A 26,253-nucleotide genomic window follows, 5' to 3' on the forward strand; every position below is an offset into this window, starting at 1 on the left:
AGAGAAAAAGATCTTTTTGTTGAATCAGCCCATTCTGTCACATGGGAAGGATCTCCAGGTCAAGGAATGAAAGATTTCAGTTTGCATTAGACAACAGCTGTTGTCGGTATTCACAATACAACATGGGAGAAACTGGCTGCGCCATCATTTTTTAACAGATGGATTAAAGTGTGTCTTAGTAAGACACATGAGCAGAGAGGCCTGGATCCCCTTGATCTCTCTGATAAAAGCTACACCATGTACAGTGGACACCTAATAAATATTAATTGGTATCAACTCACTGGACACAGAACTCCTTGATTTTGGTTGTTTAAATCCAGCATCCTTCTTGGTGAGAGACTAATTGACTAAGATTGAATAGCAGATTCAATCTTCATACTTCTTGGTTTCTTAACTGTTAACATCTCACCATGCATCTTTCTCGAAATACTTTCAGCTCAAGATGGGATCTAATGAACCTGAATGCAGTGGAATTTGCATTTAAGTTTTGTGTTTACTGCATCTTGCTTTTTCTCTTAGCTTTGATGGGCATTTGCCTTTTTAAATTGCATTGTAAGATGATCACACTAAATAAAGTTAATTCACCTAACTGTGATGTTGCTTCTTTTGTTCTCCTTCAGATATTGATGAGTGTGCAGCTAAGATGCATTACTGTCATGCCAATACTGTGTGTGTGAACTTGGCTGGGTTATATCGCTGTGACTGTGTCCCAGGCTACATCCGAGTGGATGACTTCTCTTGCACAGGTGAGCATGAAGAAGCAACACTGTTTTTCTGATTCAGTCCTTCTCTGTACCATATGTGTGTTGTTAAATTTAACTCTAAGTGTACTAGGTACTACTGTAACCCAGCTAGTTTTTCTCTTGCACTATTTCACCCTCCCCTTTGGAGAAAAAAGTGGTAAAAGAAATTTTGCCTGCATAATTTATTTCTACTCCCAGTGGACTTAGAGATATCAGTTTTAAGAATGGAAAAGTATCAAACTATTTTTCTTCTATCATGCTGAAATGTTTTTGTACATAAGAAAATGTACTTTGTTCCCATTGGGAAAGACAAGGATTAAATTTAGAGGGGGAGTGGAGTACCTGGCGGACAGGAATTGGGCATGTATGGGAGCCAGTCAAGACTCTGGATTGACATATGCTGATGGTCAGTTTCCCCTATATGGCAGGGCTCTCAGCACTAAACTGGCATTCTAGGGATATGGGCAGTGCCTTCGTGTGAGCAATGCTGGCTTTGTGGGGCATTTGGTTTGGGGGTTCCAATATACTTCCAATTATGTATATGGAGGTATGAACAGTAAATTGGTTAAGGATGGTAGAAAGTTCTGAGTCTTTTTTCTTTTGGTCAAATGTCTTTAAATGACCAATCTGTAATCTATAAGAAAAGTGCCCCTTGAACACAGAATTTCAGTCATTTTGTACCTTTCCCTGACTCTTGCATCTTTTTTTTGTTCTATTAACAGTGGCCTATAAACTGAATTTTTCACTCAGAATGGACTGCCACTCTTAGTGTATTTTATTCCCAATGACCTTTACAGAAGCGCAAAAAGTTGCCAAAGTTAGGGAGCACGTTTCTATGTCCAAATAACCTTTCCCATTGATTGTTGTGTATTTATGTTACTATTTTTTGGCTAAGGAGCTGGTGATGTGAGATTAATACAGGTTTCTGATGGCCACAGATGGCCAATCTCCTTTATCTTTCATGTAGTATAACTAAAATTCGTAGAGAAAAAAGAGATTGCATCAACACAGCATGCTGAGAGCTAAACATTTTAAAGGGGATGCAAAAGTCTTTTGGACCCATAAACAAACAATCTAAACATCTGATGTTTTATATGATTGTTTCTTTGTTCTTATGATTTAACTTAACCCTAAGATTAGAAGGAACCAGTGAATATCCTCCTAACAACAACAGCACATATCATGCAACTCTGTAAACCTTGATTAAGGCCCTGCTGTGTAGAAAGGTCTTGTTGAAATCATAGCAGAATACCGCCTCTGCTTTACTTTTTCACAAAGGAAGGAAGATTGGAGCTCCGTGCTTGTTGAAAGCCTCTTAAGGATAGGTGCCCTGCCTGGTGGTTTATATATGGAACAAGATGGAAAATGTATTATTTATAGAATTACTTTGAGAAAGCAAACTGTGTTACTGGAGTAAAAGACAAGGATATGGGTGTCAGTGGGTACCCAAGCATCCCTCCCCAAAAAAAGAAGCTCAGGGAGACTTTCTCTGATTTATATAATTAGCTACCCATTATCTTATCACCTGATTTTAATTTTCTATCACTTATTACCTTGAAGAGTTTTTATTTTTTATATGTGATTTTCAAAAATTTCTCTCTATTAGAATGTAAGATCTGAGAGTTGGGACCTTTTTTCTTTTGTTCCCTATCTTTGCTACTTAAAACATAACCTAGTTGGAGGAGCTGGGGTTGTGGAGAACATAGCCTGGCAGAGTGCCGTGCTCAACAAATATTTATTGAATGAAGGAATGAACAAAACTAGCCTTGGGCTATTTACTTCTCTAAATTTGATTTATAAAATACAGCTCATATCCGCTGTATCTGCTTTACCTGTTATATGTAGCTCTTAGGTTATTGTGAACATCAGATTGTATATATGAAAACATTTATCATGGCACTTGCAGGCACTTGCATCAGTCAGGATAGGATGTTCTGCAGTAACAACCCCAAATATGACTAACTTAAAATAACAAGGTTTTGTCTGTCTTTCACTGGTCAACAGGAGGGGTGCTTTGCTCATCATAATTACTGTGGGGTACAAGCAGATGGAACAGTCAGTATTATGAACATTGCCAGTCACCAAGATGGGAAAGAGCCTGGAGGGTCTTGAAACAGTCATTCAGTGTTGTTATCAGAGAGTGACACATACCCTTCCCACACTCTGCTCGTTGACTGGAGCTAGTCACCAGTACCCAGCCAACTACAAGGGGATGAAGAAATGCAGCTCTGCTTTGTGCCTAGAAGGTTTAGAAAACCAGAAATATTTGGCGAATGGTGCTAATGAATACGTAGTGACTTACACTTAATAGATTCTCAACAGATTTTGTTTCCTTTAACAGGAGCTGTTTATTAAAATAACCCTTTTCCCCCCAACAGTACAGAGTCTGTTGGGGAAAGTAGTCTCAAAAACATGATGATGATATTAAGCATATCTGTACTAAGTGCTATGATGGAAGGACAAGCAAAGTGCAATAAGAAAAAGTTGCTTGATTTCCAGAATAGTGTGTGTGGAGTGTTTTTGCAAGCCACAAGGAGCTACTGGAGTTAACTCATGTTAACATGCAGTGAATGGATTAGGGTAGGATTTTACAGTCTGGAATATGAATGGGAGTGCAGAGAGCTAAGAGACAAGCATTCTCCCTGCCATTTCTCCTCTAGACCAGATCCCAGGGCCTCCATTAGGTGCTTGCATAGTAAGTTGGAACTCTGATATTTACCTTGGTTCCTGAAAGTAAGCCTGTTAGGCCAAAGGTGCTCTTTGCTCTCCAAGATAGATCAGGTCCCCACCTCCAATCTCTGTCATTTCTTTATTGGCAAAGACTTCTTCCTCTAAGTGGCTATTTGTCTATGGTAATAAGTAAGGTATATAATAGATGTTGGCCACTGTAAGGCGTCTTTTCAGATGTTTCATTTTCTAAAGCCCATTTTCTGGAGAAATTGACAGACTTGAAGGCATCCTTTGTTTGCCCCAAGTTCCTCATACAGCATTTCTCATTATTGGCATTCCTGATTTCCAAAGTTCATTCTAGACTCTGTCCCAAATCAATTAGTATCTGCTGCTACTGTTGTTTTCTAAGTATGTCAAGGTCACTGTTTTCTTTCTTTTAGTATGCCATTTAGCTTGACCCTAACTGCCCTAGAGGTCAGTAGTAATACTGAAAAATTAGATTCAACTAAAAATTAGTAAGCCTAGAAGTAAAGAAGATCTATCAACTTTGGTAATAGATTATTGAATGATTGATTCACCCATTTCATTCATTTATTCATATATCTAATACATCATTAGTATCAGTCATGAGTATTAGGAAATATGGTCACTGAGAATAGTGATAAATGACCTCTGTGCCCAGAGAGTTCATGATTAATGAGGCAACATCTTCACGTGAAAAAACTCAAATGTATATTCACTATCAAAAATGTTCCAGTGTTTGCCAAATTGAAAGTCTTGCCTCTTGAAAGTCAGTAGAATTTAGATCAGTATTGGGTGTTTAATCCCATGTTAGTTGTTAGTCCTTTATAAGGTTCAAAGAAGAAACCCTAAAATAGCCATTCCAAACTTCATGCTGATAACCATGGTCCTTTTAGAAAGATTGCACCTGTGACAATAAAAGATGTTAAACTTGATGCTGGAGGGGAAAGGCAATGTGTCAAACAGAAAAGAAACTTTAACTCTTTCCCCCCTTTTTATCCTATTAAAAATTGAAAAAAAAATCATATCTCATGGGAAAATAAGGAGGGTTTAACATTGAGAATACTTACCCACAACTTAAATGGTTTCATTTATTTGTGGAATATAAGGAATAGCATGGAGGACATTAGGAGAGGGAAGGGAAAAATGAAGGGGGGAAATCACAAGGGGAGACAAACCATGAGAGACTATGGACTCCAGGAAAAAACTGAAGGTTTTAGAAGGGAGAGGGGTGGGAGAATGGGTTAGCCTGGTGATGGGTATTAAGGAGGGCATGTATTACATGGAGCACTGGGTGTTATATACAAACAATGAATCATGGAACACTACATCAAAAACTAATGATGTACTGTATGGTGACTAACATAACAATAAAAAAAAATGTGTTATAACTTAATTTTTACACCTAGAGGCTGGGGATTCCCTGACATGACCACGTATTCTATACGAGCCTTTGTACTTTTTTCTAGGAAGGTTTCCCTTGCCCTTTGGAAGGGTGAAATTGAAAGCATTTGATGCTTGGGCCAGTTTTTGGCCTTAGGATTTGTGTGAGTCTACATCACTTTCTCTCCTGTAAGAGACCCCTGGGTTGCCCTTGCTCTTTTATGAATTTTGAAATTGGAGGATTCCCTGAAATTGGGCTGGTGGGGTGCTTTTCTCTTCTCTGTACCTTTTGATTTTTGCAATGGTCAGACTCCTTGATTTACTGGTCCCTGACTTTCATTTATCTGCAGTTAAACTGCCCATGTTTAGCTTGTTTGATAAGATGTTATCATTAGATACTCAGGCAGCTTGAAAGCAGGATACCTGTGATTTATGACAAAAGCATGCAGCAATAAGACAGGTACTTGACAGTAATGGGTAAGCATTCATTTTTATGCCAAAAGCTTCCCATGAAGGTAAGAAATAAAAGAAAGAAGTGAGATAACCTATATCCTATGTGAGTTCTATTACCTTGTTCAAAGGATTTGTATTTTCTTGATATTGGCATGGAAGAAAGCTTGAAGGAAGTATATGTTTGAAATACTTCAAAAAAGCTTAAAGTTAGATATAGTACATTAATTTTAGTGGTTTCAATTAAGCATCTTATAATGAAAAGAGGTGAGGCAACAGTTTAAAAGATTTAGGAGTAAGAGGTAACTGTTAGAAATTTTAGACCAGTTTTCTGAAAAAAGCTTTTCTCCTAAGGTTGATGATATAAAGAACACTTTGAAATATGAGGTACCTGATGTCGTTTTATTGAGCAGAGCCATATGAAATAGAGCCAAAATAGAACATTCTGCAACTTGATAGAGCATGGTAGTAAAATTTCTATTGATTATCCTTATCTTTAAAGCACATAGTGTGTGCTTGTTTTGGACATGCTTGTTCTTACTTTTGACTGTCTGGCAGCATTAAAGGGATAAGTTACTAATTACTTGACTCTCAGTCTTAGAAAAGGTGAGATAGCTTTAAGAATGAAATTCTAGTAATAGATCTGTAGACTACTTCTACTTGAGTGAAAATGCTGTATCAAATGCTTTAAGATGCAAAACTACCTTTGTTAAAGATGGCAGAAAACATTTATTAATATATTGAATAAGTAAAGTCAAAACAAGAGTTAGAGTTTTAGATATTCCGAAATCCAACTAAAATCTCTGATGATTATTAGACATTTACCCTTTGCTTTGATTTGGCTGGTATGTCCCCCCACCTCCTTTGTTTTGTCCTCTCCCCCTCTTTTTTTGCTCCTTTTTTTTTCTTTTTTTTCTCCTTTAAATAGGTAGTTGGCTCCATTACCCACCTCCCCTTCCAGAGGAGGGATGTGACAGTACTGAAAGCAGGATTCCAAACTCCTGACTGTTTTTGTGCAGAGGTTCTCAACCCTCAGCTCAGGTTGGAATCACTCAGGACATGGGGGGAAAAAGTCACTGTTGGGATATACTCTTAGAGATTTTGATTTGCATTTGGTCTAGGACTGAGACCTGGCTCCAGTTTGTTTAAAGGTCCAAGTGATTCTAATACGTAGTCTGGTTTTGTAAGACCGAGAATGGCAGAGAAGAATCTGAAGGGAGGAGAATTGCCCTCCTTAATATAGAGTAGAAAAACCAGAGTGGGTAACATAGGGTCAGGAAGTAATGAAGACAGAGACTCGAACAGTTTCTGGAGGAAGGGCCCTGCCTACAAGGCTGCATTCTGAGATATGTAAGGCTCTGGAGACAGAAAATCCTCAACAGAATACTAGCTAACAGTCCACAATACATTAAAAAATCATTCACTATGATCAAGTGGGATTTATTCCTGGGATGTAAGGGTAATTCAATATTCACAAATCAATCAGTGTCCTACATCACATCAGTAAGAGAAAGGCTAAAAACCATATGATTATTTCAGTAGACACGGAAAAAGCATTTGACAAAGTACAACATCCATTCATGATAAAAACCTTCAACAAAGTAAGTTGAGAGGGAACATACCTCAACATAATAAAGGCCATATGTGAAAAACCCACAGCTAACAACATACTCAATGGGGAGAAGCTGAGAGCTTTCCCCTTAAGGTGAGGAACAAGACAAGAATGTCCACTCTCACCACTTTATTCAACTAGTACTGGGAGTACGAGCCACAGCAATCAGGCAACAAAAAGAAATAAAAGGCATCCATATCAGTAAGAAAGAAGTAAAACATTTACTATATGCAGATGATATGATATTATGTAGAAAACCCCAAAAGACTCCACTGAAAAACTGCTAGAACTGATAAATGAATTCAGTTAAAGTCTCAGGATACAAAATCAATATGCAGAAATCTGTTGCATTTCTATACAATAATAATGAAGCAGAAGGAGAAATTAAGAAAACAATCTCATTTACAACTGCACCAAAAGTAGTAAAATAGGAATAATCCTAACCAAAGAAGTGAAACACCTGTACTCTGAAAACTATAAAATATTGATGAAAGAAATTGAAGATGACACAAGTAAATGGAAAGACATTCCATGCTCATGGATTAGAAGAACAAATATTGTTAAAATGTATGTACTACCCAAAGCAATGTACACATTTAATGCAATCCATGTCAGAATACCAACACCATTTACATTACAAAACTAGAACAAAAAATTCTAAAATGTATATGGAACCACAAAAGACCCTGAATTACCAAAGTAATTTTGGAAAAGAAAAAGCTGAAGGTATCAGAATTGCAGACTTCAAGTTATATTACAAAGCTTTCATAATCAAAACAGATGGTAGTGACACAAAAATAGACACATAGCTCAATGGAACAGAATAGAAAACCCAGAAATAAACGCACAACTATATGGTCAACTAATCTTTAATGAAGCAAGAAAGAATATACAAAGGGAAAAAACAGTCTTTTCAACAAATGGTGTTGGGAAAACTGGATAGCAACATGCAAAGGAATGAAACAGGGCCACATTCTTACACCATACACAAAAATAAAAAGTTGGATTAATGATCTAAATGTGAGACCTCAAACCATAAAAATCCTTGAAGAGAGCACAGGCAGTAATCTCTCTGACATTGGCTGTAGCAACATTTTTCTAGATACGTTTCCTGAGGTAAGGGAAACAAAAGCAAAAATAAAGTATTGGGACTACATCAGAATAAAAAGCTTCTGCTCAGCAAAGGAAACAATCAACAAAACTAAAAGGCAACCTACTGACTGGGAGAAGATATTTGTAAATGACCTATTTGATAAAGGGCTAGTATCCAAAATGCATCTAGAACTGATACAGCTCAGCACCTAAAAAGCAAATATTCCAATTAAAAAAATGAGAAGCAGATGTGAACAGACATTTCTCCAAAGAAGGCATCCAGATGGCCAACAGATACATGAAAAGATGCTCAACACCACCCATCATTAGAGAAATGCGAATCAAAATCACAACAAGATTTCACCCCATATCTGTTAGAAAGGCTAAATCAAAAACACAAGAAACAAGTGTTGGTGAGGATGTAGAAAAAAATTAATCCTCTTGCACTGTTGGTGGGAATGCAAACCGGTGCAACCACTGTGGAAAATAGTGTGGAGGCTCCTCAAACGGTTAAAAAACACAACTGCCCTTTGTCCCAGCAATCACACTACTGGGTATTTACCCAAAAAATACAAAACACTAATTCGAAGGGATACATACACCCCTATGTTTAGAGCAGCATTATTTACAAGAGTCAAATTATGGAGAGTCCAAGTGTCCATTAATGGATGAATGGATAAAGAAGATGGATAAAGTACATACACACACAATGGAATATTATTCAGCCATAAAAAGAATGAAATCTTGCCATTTACAACAACATGGATGGAACTAGAGAGTATAATGCTACGTGAAATAGGATAGAGAAAGACAAATATCGTATGATTTCACTCATGTGGACTTTAAGAAAACAAATGAGCAAAGAAAAAATGAGAGACAAACCAAGAAACAGACTCAACTATAGAGAACCATCGGATGGTTAACCGGATGGGAGGTAGGTGGGGGAATGAGTGACATAGGTGATGGGGATTAAGGATTTCTCTTGTGATGAGCCCTGGCTGAGGTATGGAACTGTTAATCACTATATTGTATACCTGAAACTAACGTAACACTATTAACTATACTGGAGTTACCATTTAAAAAAAAAAAGGCTCTGTAAGGAGAGAGGCTATGGGATGCCTCTGCAGGTGGGGCCTTCTGTGGGAGATTCTGAATCTTCAACTGTGACATGACTGCTAGGATGCCTCAGAGAACTCTAAAGATACATGACCTCTCATGTGGTGACCTGTGTTCTCTGGGACAAGGACTAGACTGCTCCCTCCCTGCCAACGTCTTGCTCATTTGGAATCCTCTAGAGCTGTGACACAACCTGACGGAAGTAGGGAATTCTCAAATGACAAAGACAACATTTCCACTGTCCCAATTGTCCAGAAGAATAGGGGAATTATTCATTAAGTTAAATTGAAGAAATTACAGAAATCTACATTACTTATACATACATGTTTGTGACTGGGCTTCTCTACCATGACAGGTGAAGGAAACGAAGTCAACTAAAGGGGACAAAAGGAAGAAATTAAGAGGCCCCTCCAAACAGGGATAATGTAGGGTAAAAGCTCATGGAACATTTGGTTTTCAGGGCAACTTCAATTTTCCAAATGTAATTCTGGAAAAACCAAAGGTCAGATATTTATTGCATTCCACAATAGTAGTGTTAAAATAATGCTAAAGTTTTTAAAAATCAGTAAATATTTCTTAGGATACCAAAGGACATTCCCCCTGAAGTTTCAGGATGAAAATAAGTCTGAAGGATTTGTGCAGCATTTGGCTTCTTTGTTGGGTTTAAGTGGGAGTGAGTTCTTTTTATACCAGCACTGTTGTAAAGGATCTAGGACCATTGACTGCTGCAGAGAAACTAGGATGAATGATGGAGCTTGCCCCCAAGGTGTTTGTGTACAAACCTATTAAGTACTATGTTGCCCTTGACCCAAATTCATCAAAGAGGCTTGTTAATATTTCTATACACTCTATTGTTGGAATTGTGCATTCAGAATCACAATTAAGCTTTCACATAAAGGAGTTTAAGGATGCCTTATTGCTTACATCATTATTGAGGCTAGTTGTGAAGCCTGGCTATGTCCACATTTGGGTGGACACAATGCATGGACATTTCTCTTTAATAACCTAATGAGCTATCTTATATTTGTTTCCGTCTCCAAGATTTGGTCAATGCATATGCATAGCTGTTTCCCTACTTTTTTAAGGTATAGTAAGCCATCTTAAGATTTCTTCAAGATAATTGAGAATATATATTACCTATTCTTGGGCCAGAGTGAAAGCTCTAAATTTTCATGGTTAAAAATCTAGTGTATATATTTGTGTATGAATTTTACAGGTTGAAAGCTTTGGCTTTGCCACTTACTTGCCTTATGAATTCGAAAACCATTTGACTTCTCTGCTGCTTCATCAGTATCTGTACCGGCTCAAAGAATTATGAAGCATAAAGTGCGACAGTGTTGGCAGATCGGTTCAGATCATTTTAATGGAAATAATAAAATCTCTGACTCCACTGGCTTAAATGATAAATATATTCTCTCATAACAAAGTCTATATGGACAATGTTTCCAGAATTAGTTAATTCAGCTCCTCCATAACATCACCAATGACACCAATTTTTTTTCTGACTAAATTATTTTCAGCATGATAGTTTGAAACTTGATGTAGCTCCCTTCAGAGTCTCGAAATGGCTGAAGTAACTCCAAGCATCACATTTTGACTTAACTCTGTCCCAAAGTCAGAAGGGAAAGAGGATTCCCTTTCTATAGTGCCTTTTTTTAAGATCAAAGAGAACTTTATCAGAAGGCTACCCCAGCAGATTTGTTTTCATGTCTCATTGGCCAAAACTGTTTAATATACCTATTAATAAAATATATCTTAGACAAAAAGAATTAACTTGAATCAAGATTTATCCCTAAGGTTGGGGTAGGGCCCAGCTTTCTTTATAGTACTTGGCTAACTTATATCTAAACAAAATTTGTGTTCCATTCTCAATGAAGGAGAAGACTGTGTGTGTGTGTGTGTGTGTGTGTGTGTGTGTGTGTGTGTGTTAGATCCACAATTATATAGGCAACTGACAGCATCTATTAAGAGTATATTCAAAGGTTTCAAAACATTTGCAAGCTTAGGAGTAATTAAAAGAAATGTAGTTAGGTATGTATGTATGTGACTATCTGTGTGTAGATATGTAGATAGATGCTATGTATTTACTTATATGTTAATCACCCATTTCTGGAGATGGTTCAAGAAATAGGTGCCTTCTGGGTGGTTCAGTCATTAGGCATCTGCCTTCAGCTCAGGTCATGATCCCAGGGTCCTGGGATTGAGCCCCGCATCGGGCTCCCTGATCGGCGGAGAGCCTGCTTCTCCCCCTTCCCACTCCCCCTGCTTGTGTTCCCTCTCTCGCTGTCTCTCTGTCAAATAAATAAATAAAATCTTAAAAAAAAAAAAAAAAAAAAGAAATAGGCGCCCTCATACATTGCTGATAGGAATGTTAGTTGATACAAACTTTCTTGAAGGCAATTTGACCATTTATCAGAAGGCCTAGAAATATTTATAGTAACTTATTCCAAGGGAACAATCAGTCTCAATTACTTATGCAAGAAGATTTTCATTATGGCCATTTATTCCATATTTTATTTATAGGAAAAGAAACTAAAAGCAGCCTAAATATGAACTAATGGAAGTTTGATTTAATAAACTACAAAACATCCATATATGGGAATACAATGAATATTAAAATTTTTAAAATATTTTGTGTCAATGGAAAATTCTCACTCTTTAGTATAATGAGATTTAAATCGGTATATATATTTTCCAATTAAAATAGTAAATACAAATTATGAATGAACACACACATAGTCACACACATGCATACACAGACACATAGAAACACAGGCAAGGAGTAGCCCCCCAAATAAATAAGTAACAAAGTATCTGGACAGTTACGTATGATTTCTTTATACTTAGTATTTTCCAAATTTTCTGTGGAATGGAATACAGTGCTCTGAATCTACATTGTGTTTTCATGTCAGAAAAATGTTATTAAAATAACAAAATGCTAGACAAATGTGACATTAAGTTTATTTTGTCCAAATCCACTCTCATCCTACTAAATTAAATTTTTAAAAATGTTCATGACTTGGTGATGCTAGTGCCTTTTATCTTTAGTGACATAGACTAAAGAGATTTAAAGCAGTTTCATCATATTCCTGGAGAATTTGATTGGCCAACATGGCAATTATAGGACTCTTGGAATTATAATGCTCTTTTCCTCCTTTGAGGATCCAGGAAGGTGACCTGATGGGTAGGTCCCACCTACCCTATTCTTTGTAAGCCCTCTGGCAGGGCTTCCAGGTTCAAGGTGTGGTCCAGTGTTTTTTTGGGACTGTCACCAAGACAGAGATACTGAGAGGAGACTGAACAGGCCTGGGATTTCCACAGCAAAGCAATTCCTGGATGAGAGTCCAGCAACATGGATTCTAGTCCATCTAGTCCATGGATTCTAGTCCAGGTTGATGGATTCTAGTCCTGCCCCTGCTACCAGCTTGCGGTATGAATATCACCAACTCATTGGTTTTCTTTGGACCTTGAAAGATCAAGGTTAACTAGCTCAGTAGTTTTTAGTCAGAGGAGCTGAGATTCCAAATAAGTTTTCTTTTTACAAGAGTTCAGCTTTTTTTTTTTTTTTTTAATGATAACTTTGCAGAACTACTATTTGAATTCCATGATTCTGTAAGCTGTGGTTCCTGACCTCTAGGAGGTTATGGTCTCTTTGGAGGACATAAAATTTACATTTAAGGAGAAAAATTTTATAGGGCATATAACTAAATGTTAAATTGTGAGTTACGGATGATAAATGTGGGAAAGAGCCTTTGTGCTGGAAGAAAGGCATTAATTACTACATGGTAGAGAGATGTGTTTTCCACAGGAAGGTGTCTGAAGGAGCTTGATTTTGATGTTGGGTGGGAGATGGCGAAAGAAGAATTGAGAAGTAATAGGGTGCCTGGTACTCTAGAAATAGATCCATCCCCATGTTTTTTGATCTTCAACATGACCTAGAGCTTACCTGTGTAGAAGTGGAAAGAACAGGAGGTTCTGAGTCAGATGGGCCTGGTTTCCTACCCTAACTCCAGGCATTTGTTACCTGTATCGTCTTGAATCAACTTCTGATAAATGGACACATCTTGCTCCCAGAATTGCAAGGAGTAAATGCAGTAGTATTTATAAAGTGCTTAGAACAGGGATCCGCACAAATGCTCAATAGATGTTAACCATTACTATCTCTATTCACATGTGAGGAATCTGACTTGAAAATGTAGGGAGGTTAAGGGATTGCCCATAACCACAGGCTAGAAAGTAGTGGAGCAAAGAGATGAATGCAGGGCTTCTAACTCCAGACACTCAACTGCAACCTCTATCAGCTCTTTTGAAGATGCCCTTAAAATGCTGATACAATGTGGTCTGCAGTTGCTTAGTAACCAACTGCCATTATTAGAAAGAAAGAGCCTGGAACTTAGGGTCCAGAGAATCCTGTTTTATGCACAACTCTGCCATTTACAAGCTTTGGATTCATCACTGGGGAGACTCCTTCAGCGTTCCATGTCTCAACAAGAGGGTTGTGTTTGAAGGTTTCAGCATGAGGAACCTGACCCACTGATTGAATTTTCAATACTCGTGCTCAGTATTGAAGCCCTAAAACCTATTACCGAATTTCCTTATCCCTCCCCTTTTCTCTTCAAACTCTTGAAGCACTTCAGAGGAGAACATGGCACCTTGGAATACATTTGGAAAGCTGCTTGCCTTGAGAAACTCAGTAGACGTGTCCAGATTCTCTGGGAACTCAGGCTTGTAGTCCAGTGCTTTATGCTGATGGGTTAAGGAGACCAGTGAGAAGTGGATTTCACAGTGGTCTGTGGTAACTAGCAAGGAATACATTCTTTTATTTAAGGGGAAATACTGCCTTCTGGAGTTACTAGTTTGTAAGTTGCTATAGACCAGGCTTTTGGAATAAGTTCCATAAATTCTCTTTAAATATTTAAGTTTGTTTCCTGAGAAGGGAAGCCCCTTAAACTGAGAACACCACTGACATTTATTAGCCCTGATGGCTGGCATCTAGTTAGTCCTTTGGTGTGGCCATGCGGCAAACTGCTTTCAGGAGAAGGATGGAAGGTCATAAGCTCAGTGTAGATTGGTCTCCAGGATGAGGTCTTTGGCAGTTGTGAAATGTCCTTAGAGGGAATTTACACACACAGGGATGTGTAAAGGAAACAAGTTTAATAAAAATATAAAAGTGACTATAATGATAAAATAATACATGCATATTGTAGTAACATTAAGAAATTCAGAATAATAATAATAAAGCATGCATAATTTAGCTCTGTTTGGAATATTTCCTCCTACAGTTTTCTATGCCTATGTCTGTATTCTATGTTGTGAAATTCACACAGCATCTACTAGTTAATATTTTGTCTACTTATTTCATGAACATGGCCCAAATTAGTAAAGTTACAACTGTTCGTGGCTGCAAAACAGACTCTCCTATTGGATGCATTATTATAGTTTTTACCATTTGGAGAAGCATTAACATCCAGTTGCCTCTGTGTCTTCGTTTGGCCTTATCATATGCATGTGTTTATTTTTCCTCTGTTATGATAGTGGTCATTGTTTTGTTCAGGTTCGTTGAGGAGTGACTAGTACCACACCCAGAGCAGCCCCAAGCAGGAGGGATCCGTGCTTAGGGATACGGAGAGGGAGGTGCCAGCTTCCTAGGTGCTATCCATTAAGGGACCTTTCAGGGAGAAGTAGGTTCCTAAAGAGCTGTGTAATATTAACACATACCTTGGTGGTGGAAGGACCTTGTATAATTACTTTACAGAAGAAGACTTTGTAACTAGACAGAGGTGCTCCAGTGATCCCCTGCGTTGTTCATGATGTGTGTTTTCTAAATTTATATTTGAATTCTTTGTCCTTTTAGAATTCAAAGAGGGTGCATTTTCTAGATCAGCTAGCTATTTTTTTTCTCCTTATGGCATTAATTTTCCCATTCTGATTGATAAGTTAAATGTAGGGAAAGCATTAAAGTATCAGGAGTTTCAAATAGCTGGGATGTTAGAGACTTGTAAGACATCAGAACATGCTTTCAAATTATAGTCATTTGATTCTGAATTTTGATGAATTTTTGAAGCAATGTGCCCAGAGAGGTCTTGCTTATGGATTATCCAAAACCTTAGGGAATTTTCTCATCAAGAAAATTATTTTTTCCCCCCAAAGCAGGTGGTCCATTTGACTTGGTTATATTAAAAATGTGGCATTGATCAGAGGAGGCACATACAATCCCTGCCTATCAATTAGGCAGGGGAGGCTATTGGGACAATTCCTGTCTCATCCAGAGAGTGTGTGGCACTAAATGACATTGATGCTCCAGTTGCCCGGGCTGAGCAGCTTACAGTGCAGGAGAAGGAATTAAGTGAAGGTAGACCCTCATGCAAATCTTTTATTTATTTATTTTTTTTGGTGCAGCTCACAGGTTTGGAGGTGAGGAAGGCTAGAGAGTTGGGCCCTCCATCTCTATTTTTAGGATTTAGAAAATCAAGTCACAAAATAGCACTAGCATGGTATCATGTTTACCTTTCACCACTGCTGGAGTTTTAAATGTACTATTCTTTGGACATGATTGATTCTGTTTCTTGTTTCTTTCTTCCTCTTGACTGTCTACTTTTAGGTGTATTATAGCTTTTATCCTTGAATCTTATTTTCATTACCTTTCATATTTGCTTCATTAATGTGTGTGTGATTATGGATGGCGGAACCCGACAAATGGTTGTTTAAATAAAAGACTGAGGGTCCAAAAATGCTGTAAAACAGGAACAGCCAAGTTTTGGCGAGGATGTGGAGGAGGATGGAACTCTTGTGCACCGTTGGTGGGAAGGTAGGATGGTGCAGCTACTGTGGAAAGTTGACCCTTCCTTAAAAAAATTAAAAATAGATAAAAAAAAATCATATCTGACAGTTTCACCTCTGAATATATACCCCAAATAATTGAAAGCAGGGTCTTAAAGAAATATTTGCACACCCATGTTCGTAACAGCTTTATTCAGAACAGCAAAAATGGAGAAGCAACCTAAGTGTCCCTGGATAACTGGGTAACTAAAATGTGGTATATGCATATTATGGATTGTTATTCAGCCTTTAAAAGAAAGGAAACTGATACATGCTACAGTATCGATAAACCATAGAGAACATTGTGCTAAGTGAAATAAGGCACTCACAAAAAGACAAATGCTGTGTGATTTCACTTACATGTGGTACCTAGAGTAGTCCAGTTCATTGAGACAAAGTGTAATGGTGGTGGCCCTTGGACTGGGGGGAGGGAAGTTATTGTTAAATGGGCATATTGCTTCAGTTTTACAAGATAAAAAGAGTTCTGGAGATGGATGGTGGTGATGAATACACAACAGTATGAATGTCTTTAATACTATTGAACCATACACTTAAAACTAGTTAAGATGGTAAATTTTATGTTACATGTATTTTACCACAATTTTTAAAAATTGGGGGAAAAATGCCATTGGGGAAAGATCTCTTCCTGTTACGAAATCAACTTTAGAAATAACATTTCCCATGGTTTTCCTTCGTCCATATTAGATATCAGCTTTTTGAGCTCCTATAATGATTTGTTCATTCCTTACTTCATTCATTCATTAAACAAATACCAATTGAGAAATCTAAGCATCAGGTATTGTTGTAGACGTCAGGCATACATCAGTGAATAAAACAGAACTTTGTTACTAGTGGAGCATATGTTCTAGTTGGGTGGAGTCAAGCAATAAATGGGTAAATGTAGAGTATGCCAGACAGTGATAAAAACTATGGGGAGAAGTGAAGTGAGGGATGAGAGAGGGAGGGGTGTGCTGCATGGGCCATGGTGCCGTTCTATATGGGGTGGTCTGGAAAGGTCTCACTGAGAAGGCGGCATAAAAGCAAAGACATGAGAGAAGTGAGCGTGGAAGCCACGCTGATATGTGAAATAGCAGTTCCAGGTTCTAGGCACAGCAAATGGATAGAACAGTCATCTCCTCAGTGACTCAGGATTAGATAAGAAGGCTTGTTAAATCTGTAAAATCTAACCTGCCTTTCTCTAGCCTACAAGCATCTCTAGTGTCCTCTGGTAGGATAAAGTACATGGGTTTCATGGCCATTATTTGCTTCAGAGACTCCTTTCCCAGACTCTGGGTCATGGCTGTCTTCCTAAGAGTTTAAGATGATAGAAGTTGGGCCATTGGATAAATGAAGCATTACTGTATTTTTCCTGTAAATGGAAAGGAAAGCTTTAATGGCCCCAGCCATTACTAGGACAATACCCCTTTTTGAAGAACAGAGTTCAGGAAGGGGTACTTTGAGCACAGCATGTAGGGAATTCAGTGCCCATGTCCCATTACTGTTGATGAGGCCCCCTTTTTAATTCTGCAGGGTAAATGTAGCAACTCTAGAGTCAGGGCCAAAAATATCTCTAAGCAACCAGGGAAAGAGCCTTGCTTTTCCTTTATGCTTACATCTGTGGTTTTCTACTTTCCCTACTGTTGATAAATAATTCAGAAAAGAAAAGAACTTTACAGCCTGACTTTTTAATGTGGAGGACAAATACATTATGTGATTGGTCCCCGAACACCCACAGGCTTTTAAGCAAGAAGGTCGGTAGTTTGTATTTGTTGGTTGGCAGTATGTTCTTTGGGGCTTTGAAATCAATTGGCTTTGTTCTTGTAACTAGAAAAAAAGGTCTATGTGGATGAAATGTACAGAACTAATGCTGTCATGTTGTCATGGTCCCTAAGCGGGCTGCTCAGCAACAGGTCATAGACTGGTGGGCTGTGCAGCGTGGCTCAGAAGGAAAGTGTATATGGGACATCTCGTGACATCAGGTCATTGTCTTGATGCCATAGTGGGAAGGGCTGCTGTGCCACACTGAGCATCTGGGAACCAGTACATGCTGGCAGGGAGGGAATGGGATCAGGATGCCTCATGTTGGAAGTTTGTCCTTGTGCAACTGGTATGTGCATGCTGACCCAAGTATGGGATCTGTTTACTCCTGAAAATCATTTCTAATGTAAGTATAATAATGTATAATATATATACATATGTATATAAAATATAAAGTCAGAAGCTGACTTTGAAGCCTGACTTCTGTGGATATAAATGTTGGGGTAATTCATGTTTAGAAGCAATGTTAATACCCTTATATTAAATAATTTGGGTCAACATTCATAACGAATGCTGATGATTAGTTTGTCAAAGGAAATAGGGCGGTGGGGGAACAATTGGTATTGGTTCACTGGAGAGACTTACTTTAATCCAGACTAATATACTACATGCCCTTGGGCAGGTCATTTTACCTCTTTGGGTCTCAACTGAATCATCTATAATAGAATATTAGATTAAAAAATGACTTTCAGGGTGCCTGGGTGGCTCAGTTGGTTAAGCGACTGCCTTTGGCTCAGGTCATGATCGTGGAGTCTCAGGATCGAGTCCCGCATCGGGCTCCCTGCTCAGCGGGGGGTCTGCTTCTCCCTCTGATCCTCTTCCCTCTTGTGCTGTCTCTCATTCTCTCTCTCAAATAAATAAATAAAATCTTTAAAAAAAAAAATGACTTTCAGAGGTCCCGTTAAAATCTTACCTCTTTGAAGCCAAGAGTCATGGCCTTGCATCTCTTTATCCACAGTGCCTGCCATAATGATAGGCTCTTGTTCCCTTTTTCCTTCCTTCCTTCTCTTTTTTTTTTTTTTTGACTAAATGCCTATCTTCAATCATTTTGAGCATTGCAATAGCAATTTTGTTTGATTCGTAGAACTTTATTTTTAAAGGTGCCTTTAGTTTCACATTTAAAGCTTTTTAACAGATTTTTAAAATCATGTGTGGACATCCTACTGATATTTTCTTTCTTTGGTAGTGTTTGTTTCAATGAATATTTATGTCACTTTTACATATTGACTCAGGCCATAATGATGTTTTATTAACTACTATTGACTTGTGACTTGGAATTATCGTACACATGATCAAAGAATCTTCCTTTGCCCATCAGGAGAGTTCTGTGGAGGAGAACCATAGACGTGGGTTCAGGATGGGCAGCATGAAGTCCTTTTCATGCCGACTTTGTAGTTGCTTTTGAACACTTGTTGGCAAATGTCATCCGTCTGCTTTGTTTAAAATGGTTTTGTTTAAACTGGTGCCTACAGAGCCAAAGCAGCGACACCACTGCTTAAAGTGTAATGATAATGTGTGCCAGTCATGCTTTCCCTTAAGGACTGGCCCGTGGTGGGAGGGGAGGGTGTGGAGAAGTGGTGGTGGAGGATCACAAAGAGTAGGAACTCAATATCAGAAGACCTACGTTCAAGTCTCAGCTTTGACGGTCCCTTGTTTTAGGACTTTGGACAAGATGCTGTACATAACTATCCTCTTTCTTTTTGGTGATATGAGGGAGGAGGCCTCCGGTTTCAGGTCTCTGAAAATCTATGATTCTAAGTGTCATGATTTGTCAAGAAAGGCAGAAGGGCAAGTACCTGAGGCTGAAATGACTGGAGAAAACTTGTTTGAGTTTTCTCAAACAAGTTTAAAGGACGTTTAAAGTTTAAAGGACGTTTCAGAGCCATGAAAGGGGATTTTGTGGTGGTGGCTGGCACTGTGAGGATGGACTGGCAGGGGTTGAAGCATCGATGGAGAAAGGCCCAAGGCGTTGGAGAGTGTTTTAACTGCACTGGCACCGACTGCTCTTGAAAGGGGGGGTGGGGGGGACATCCTTAACCAAAGACTTCTGTGCTGCTTTGGCTTCTTGGTTTTCAAACCCCTGATTTTGGCAGTGCTGATAATCACTCATTCAACAACAAATACATGCTTCTTATTGGCAGTGTTTCAGATCCTCATTTATGCGCTAAGAATAAAGTGTGGAGGAGACAGGTTCCTGCTTTTGTATAAGAAACTTTTTGGAAACTTCAGCTGCCTTTGTGATTCGTTGGGAACGTCTGCTCTATAGAATTTGCACCAGTGTGGGAGGCGATTTGGGACACTTTGAAGTATCATTTGAGAGCTGTGTACTTACAGTTTCAATAACCTATTTAAGAGAATGTGCTTTATAATGCAGAGTCCAAACACATGAGTATCAGAGGTGTGATACACAGTCACATAGTACTTAAAGCTAGCAGAACTAGGTTTATTAACTACTTGAACTTGTGCAAATTTCTTAACTTCCATGAAGTTTGATCTCTCATTTATATAATGTGCATAGTATTAGTATTTATGTCATAGGGTGGTTTTGAGGATTAAATAAAATATAAATCTAAAACACTTTACCTATTGCTAGTATATGATATATGCTCAATACATGTTAGGTGTTATTGTTATTAATTTTTATTTTGTTTTTCACTTAATATTTAACATGTAATTATGGTACCTCTTGAAGAAGTGGGGAAACCGTGCTATCATCTTTATTGCTTTCTATTAAACTAGGAGAGCTCCTTGGCTACTAGGAGAATGTGGATCAGATGAGCCGTCTGTCTTTATCTCTTTTAAAAAGCATCTCTCTGTAAAGATTTCTTGAGTTGTAGGAAGGAAAGAAAATGATGTGTCTCTTAGGTATGATGGTGATTGTATTTCTTTGGATGGATAGACCAGTCCTATGATTGTTAGCTTGTGAAGGACCAAACCAGAGAAGTGTGTCTGGTGTGGTCCAGATATTCAAAGAGCAGATGAAGATGCTTCAGGAAGCATTGCTGATGATGACCAGATTTCCTGACTGGATGGGGCAGGGGGACACATGATGCAGAGTGGAGCCCAGGCTTTGGAGCCTAAAAGACTTGAATTTGCATCTTCGTTTCACAAGTCATGTGACCTGCAGCAGGCCACTTTAACTAGGCTGAGCCTGTTTTCTCATTTCCAGAACAGGATGGTGACAGTAGTGCTTTTTATCATGTGGTAATGAGAAAATTAAGTGAGCTAATATATGTAAAACTGTTAGCGGAAGTATGGCACACAGAATCAGCAGCTAAAATACATAACCAGCTATCTCACAATACCTGTGATATCATTGCTCATTTACTTTATATACTTAAATTTGGTTGCATAGAGTTGAAGTAAAATACACGAAACACTGACTTACCTTTTGAGATTTCTCAGTTCTTGGTCCCTAACCTTAGTGTTTCATTCTCATGCCTGAATCCCTGCAAACTGTTTGCAGATTCTAACATCTGCGCCTCCCCACTTACGTGGCTGGAATATAGGTTATCTTGTACCCACATGATCCTAAAGATGTTTAGTGCTTTATTACCAATGAATTTAAAGAGTTGCAAAACAGATCTTAATGATCTTTATATCAATCAGTCATTCAACAAATATTTAAGTATCTGCTATGTGCTGGACATTGTTCAAGGTATTGGAATTATAGTAGGGTGCAAGATAGACCCAATCCCTGCCATTACGGAGCTTCTGTTTCCAGACAGGGGAACTGTTGATTAAATACAAACTTTTTCAGTTTTGTGTGCTGTGAAGAAAAACACAACAGGGTGTAAAGAATTAAGAAATATTTGGTGGGACCAAGAGGGCTATTTTTTAAAGGACGGTGTGAGCGGGACTAATGAGGCACTGGCCTATTTGAACCAAAATTGGAATAAGGCGACAGTATAAGCCATGCAAAATTCTGTGAGAACATTGCAGTCAGAGGAAACACTGAGTGCTACCTTCCTAAAGAAGAATTGACCTTGGTATGTTTGAGGAACAGAGAGAAGGCTGTCTTGCCTAGTGTGAGAGAGGTAGGTGGTAAGGTGAGAGCACGTCCTATATGGAGGGCCATATGGACCCTGGTAGGTTTATATTTAATTCTAAATGTTATGGAAGCCATTGAAAGTTTATCAAACAATAGCAACTGTTAATCATTATTGACTAATAAGTGCATTTATGTAGCATTTTCTATATTTCCAGCAGTGTTGGGGGTGAGCAGGGCTTGTGTGTGGGGGTGTCGAGTTCAGAGAGGTAGTACAGGAAGTGCCTCTGTCCATAAGGAACTTAATGAAATAGAGGAGCAGTTCTAACACATGGAACAATTTGAAAGCAATGCTCTAAACCGTAGCAGTATCTTTAGGTACAAAAGAAGATAAAAGAAGGAAGATGCCTTGTGGTTTGGAGTGATTTATAAGGAATGTCTGGGAAGTTTTGAGGAACCAGGTGTGGAGGGCATATAAGGCTCCCTGAGTGGATTAGACATGAATAGGTAATCAGGAGCCATTATAAACTCCTGAACTGGGTATTCAGATGATTGATCTGGCAGTTCTATGCTTTGGAAGAAGAAGGATTAAATGCTCAGAGACTAATTTGGATTGCACAATAAACTTGTTCATCAAAGCCTGGATAAGGCTGGTGGCTATGGTAGAGGCAACCCTCTACCCTCCATAGGGTAGAGGAGATCAAAGAGAGAGAAATATATTTTAAAAACTTAAGTGTTTATAGGACTAGAAATATGGCATTTCAATGAATGGAAATGGAATTATTGGGAAAAAAAAAAGGAGTCATTCTGGAGAATAGTATGAGTCACATTTGTAGTGACATTCGGTATTCAGGCATTTCTAGTCAGTGAGGTTTAATAAAGTGAAATAGCGTTAGATGATATTTAACCAGAGGATTGAGGATTCAATGACTACTATTACTTACCATCATCATCACCATCATTTGCGTTGGTGTCTTTTTTTCTCCAGTGAAAGGCTATTGTGTGATAAATAAGGTATGTGGTAGACAATTTAATCACAAGTTTAAATGGAGACATCATCTTTACCAGTCAAGTCCAAATTGTATCACCAGCTCTCCTTTATGGAACAAAATGCCCAGTGCTCACCAGAAAGAAGCAAAGAGAAGGCAAGTTGGCTGGACCTATCTTTAGATGCAATAATTCTGCCTGCGATTAACATGGCCCAATTGATGCCTTGGGATATGACTCCATCTGGTTGGTATGCCCTACTCCTAGAGAGGAGAGAGGAATGAGAATGGGGTAAAGAAGGCAGTTGGAAATCTCCTCCTTCCCATGAATGGGAATTCATCCTATAAGTGGATGGAAATACTGAACTGGATCCCATATGAAAGTGAGATATCGGAGATGGAGATATGAGTCCTTCTGATACAGGTAGGTGAGTAAGGATAAGAAAGCATGTAGACGAAAGTGTGTCAGGACAGTGTTCTGAAGGAGACCGAGACCCCAGTGTGGAGGCCTTGGGTAGGGGTCGGGGAGAAGCAGCACTGACAGTGGCAATAAAACTAAGAGATTATAAAGTGGAAATAAAAAGAAGAAAGAATTAGTGTTTGGCAGTATTGCTGGAGGATCTAACAGAGAAAATTCCATTATGTTTGACACAAAGAGAGTCATTGGCAGTATTCCAAAGAACAGAACATTGCTGTTTCCAGTAACAGGATTAAAAAAAAAAGATATTTTGATAGGAATTTGGACAGTGGTTAGAATTTGGAGGACTTTGGCAGCCAAGCAGTTGGAATTGTAGGAGGAACCTGAAAGAAAACCAACAAGGCCCAGTGAAAGAGCTTGTTCACCTCAAGCCGACTTTTAAGACGAAGACTATTGGAAGGCTGTATGGGAAGAATAGATTAAAGGTACTTAGTGGGAAGGCATCGTTGTGGGAAGATGGGCACAAATGGAGGAACTGGCTTTGTGGAAGAGAATGGGAACCTTTTATGCTAAGGCCACAAGGAAGGGTTCCAGGATAGAGGCCGGGGGAGAGGGGTCTTTTGTGCAAGGCATGCATCCCTGTAGAGATCCTTCCCTGGTTGGGCACTAACTCCATCTTTTCATTCAGTATGTTTTGCTGCAACACATTTTCCTTCCCCTACTTTCCTAAGCCATGAAAACCAGTTCTACTTTATGTAAATAGAAATGTAAGGTTTTCCCCCTGGAGGGACCTTTGAAATACAGTAGACACTTTATTGCTCTGTCACATTCTCTGTGCTTTGTTTTGTGAAGGTATTTTGTTATCTGAGGATGGGGAGCACCTGATGGCATTGTTAAGCAAGTAAATCTGGGGTTGAAAGCTCTGCATGAATGGCATTTAATTCTTATTCCCTCAGTGCTCTTGGGGAGATCTCATAATTGCTCTCAGTCTCCCCATCTGCAGAACTGGTATAAAACCACTTTCTCCTCCTGAGGGCATTAGGGGGATTACTAAGTTAATGTTTTATAAATCACCGAGAAGATTCTAAATGTGAAGTGCTATCATTACCCACCTACTAGATATGATGGCACTCATAATGATATATTTATTACTTCATGTTCATTTCCATGGCAATAGCCTGAATTTGTAAAGAGATTATGCTTTCTCTGCCAGGGCAAAAATGGAGGCATACCATCTATCACCCAGAGACCTATCAGCGAGAAAACAAAAAGTGAATATGTGGTTTGTTTTGAAATAAATGTTGTTTTGGGCATAGAGCCTGTTATGAAATTTTCTCCTGAAAACAGAAATCTGCCCCCTACCTTGCTGGAATAATATTTAAAATAGAATGAGATGTGAATGCTTCTTGGGACATGCTGGGTTTGAGATGTCAACATAGGAAATTTGAAATCCAACCGTGAGTAAGCATGATTTATGAATGAGTGCTTATCACCTTTTAAAATCACATTCAAACAAGAATAAAGTCAAGAATGCTATGAATTGTAATTAAGAAGGTTTGATTATTTCTGTTGGAAAGTAGAGCCAATGGAGGGGTCCTTCCTCTTTGCAATATGTTGGTACAGGGGGTTCTCTTTGTGTGGTCTCGTGTCAAGGCTCCTGGATGGCTAGTGATCCCAGCATGTAGCTCATCTTACTCTAGGAAGTACTTGACTCTATTTCAATTAAGTCAACTGATGACAGTGGAGTTTGTCATGGAACGTCCTCATTGGAGTGCCTTTGTGAGAATAATAGAAGCGGGAAACGTTGAGGGTTTGTGCTTCTAATGGAGGCTTAGTGAGTGAGATCGTCTAGGTAATGAAGAGATGACATGGATAGAATCAGAACAGAATGAGTCCATCCTACCTCCACCCCCTAAAATACTGTCCTAAAGTAGGAGAAAGGACTGCCTTCATAAAGTCACAGTTTCTTTTTTTGTATATTCTCTTAGTGCTCTTTTCTCAATGTGCTGTCATGCCCAGTGAGGCCTGAAATGGTACTATCAATTCAGTCCCTGTCCTGCCTTGGGGCCAATGCACTCATGTTCTCTTTGCCTGCAGTGTGCTTCCCCCTGATATCTGCCCCCTCTCTTCCTCGTTTCCCTTAAGCTTCTAACAAAAGTATCTAGCTCAGTGAGGCTTGTCTGGCCACCTTTCTGAAATTGTAGTCCCTGCTGACACTTTTCTTCTCTCTTCTCTGCTGTATTTTTCCCCCTTGGAATGTGTCACTGTCCACCATGGTTTCACTCCCCTTATTTATGGTCTGGTTTTCCCACCAGAACAAGCTGGATGAGGGCAGAGATTTTTGTCCATTTTCGCTAATGGTCTATTCTAGCACCCAGAACAGTGTCTGGTACATAGTGGATACTTAATAAATATTTGCTCACATTGTAGGTGATCAGTAAATATGACCAATAAATAGTCTAGGTATTGGGCTCTGTGGTAGATGCTAAAGGTACACTAAGTTGCAAGTAACAGAAAATCCAACTCAAAGTAGAGTAAGCAATAAGGTGGAGTTAGTGGCTCACGTACACATATGTTCGGAGGTTGAGCAGTTTTGAGGGCTGGTTTGATAAAGAATGAAGGGATGTCATCAGGGGCCTGGTTCACTTCCTTTCTTTCTGTCTCTCTGCTCTGTCTTGCATGGTTTCAACTTCCATGCTAAGCCTCCTGGCATTTCATTGTGATTCTAAGGTGGGTGTGAACAGCACCCCTATCTTTCACATCTGGGGAGAAAGAGAATGCTCTCTGAGAAACCGTATCAAAAGTGTTAGGAAGCTTCATTCCCAGAAGCCCCAGCTCACATGTCCACTCCCAAACCAAACACTGTGGCCAGTGATTATGGGGATTCACTTAGCTTTAGTCACATACCTCATCCCAAAAGCCTGGGTTGGACTTGGTGTCTCCCCAGACCACCTGGGCTGTGTGTGTGTGTATTGGGGGTGTGTGGGTACACTAATGAATATCAGGATACTGATAAAAAGAAAAGCAAGTGGATAATAGGGAGAGAACTACAAAGCCCTCTAAAACATACAAGATCACCTGTTAAACAAAATCTAAGGTCTACTGAAGGAATTAATATGTAATTAGACTTACGTGCC

At 38.9% G+C, this 26,253-nt stretch overlaps 1 protein-coding gene across 2 annotated transcripts in view; it reads left to right on the plus strand.

Annotated features, from left to right (window-relative positions):
* Positions 1 to 26,253, plus strand: part of NELL1 (neural EGFL like 1) — a 794,433-nt gene that overhangs the window by 374,472 nt on the left and 393,708 nt on the right. For both annotated transcript variants that reach the window (XM_032413839.1, XM_032413840.1), the window contains exon 13: positions 621 to 746. In XM_032413839.1, the coding sequence (XP_032269730.1) occupies positions 621 to 746 (126 nt within the window). The remainder of the gene's footprint in view (positions 1 to 620; positions 747 to 26,253) is intronic.

The sequence above is a fragment of the Phoca vitulina genome, unplaced genomic scaffold (assembly GCF_004348235.1).
Source record: "Phoca vitulina isolate PV1807 unplaced genomic scaffold, GSC_HSeal_1.0 scaffold16, whole genome shotgun sequence".
In the NCBI taxonomy this organism is placed as follows: Eukaryota; Metazoa; Chordata; class Mammalia; order Carnivora; family Phocidae; genus Phoca; species Phoca vitulina.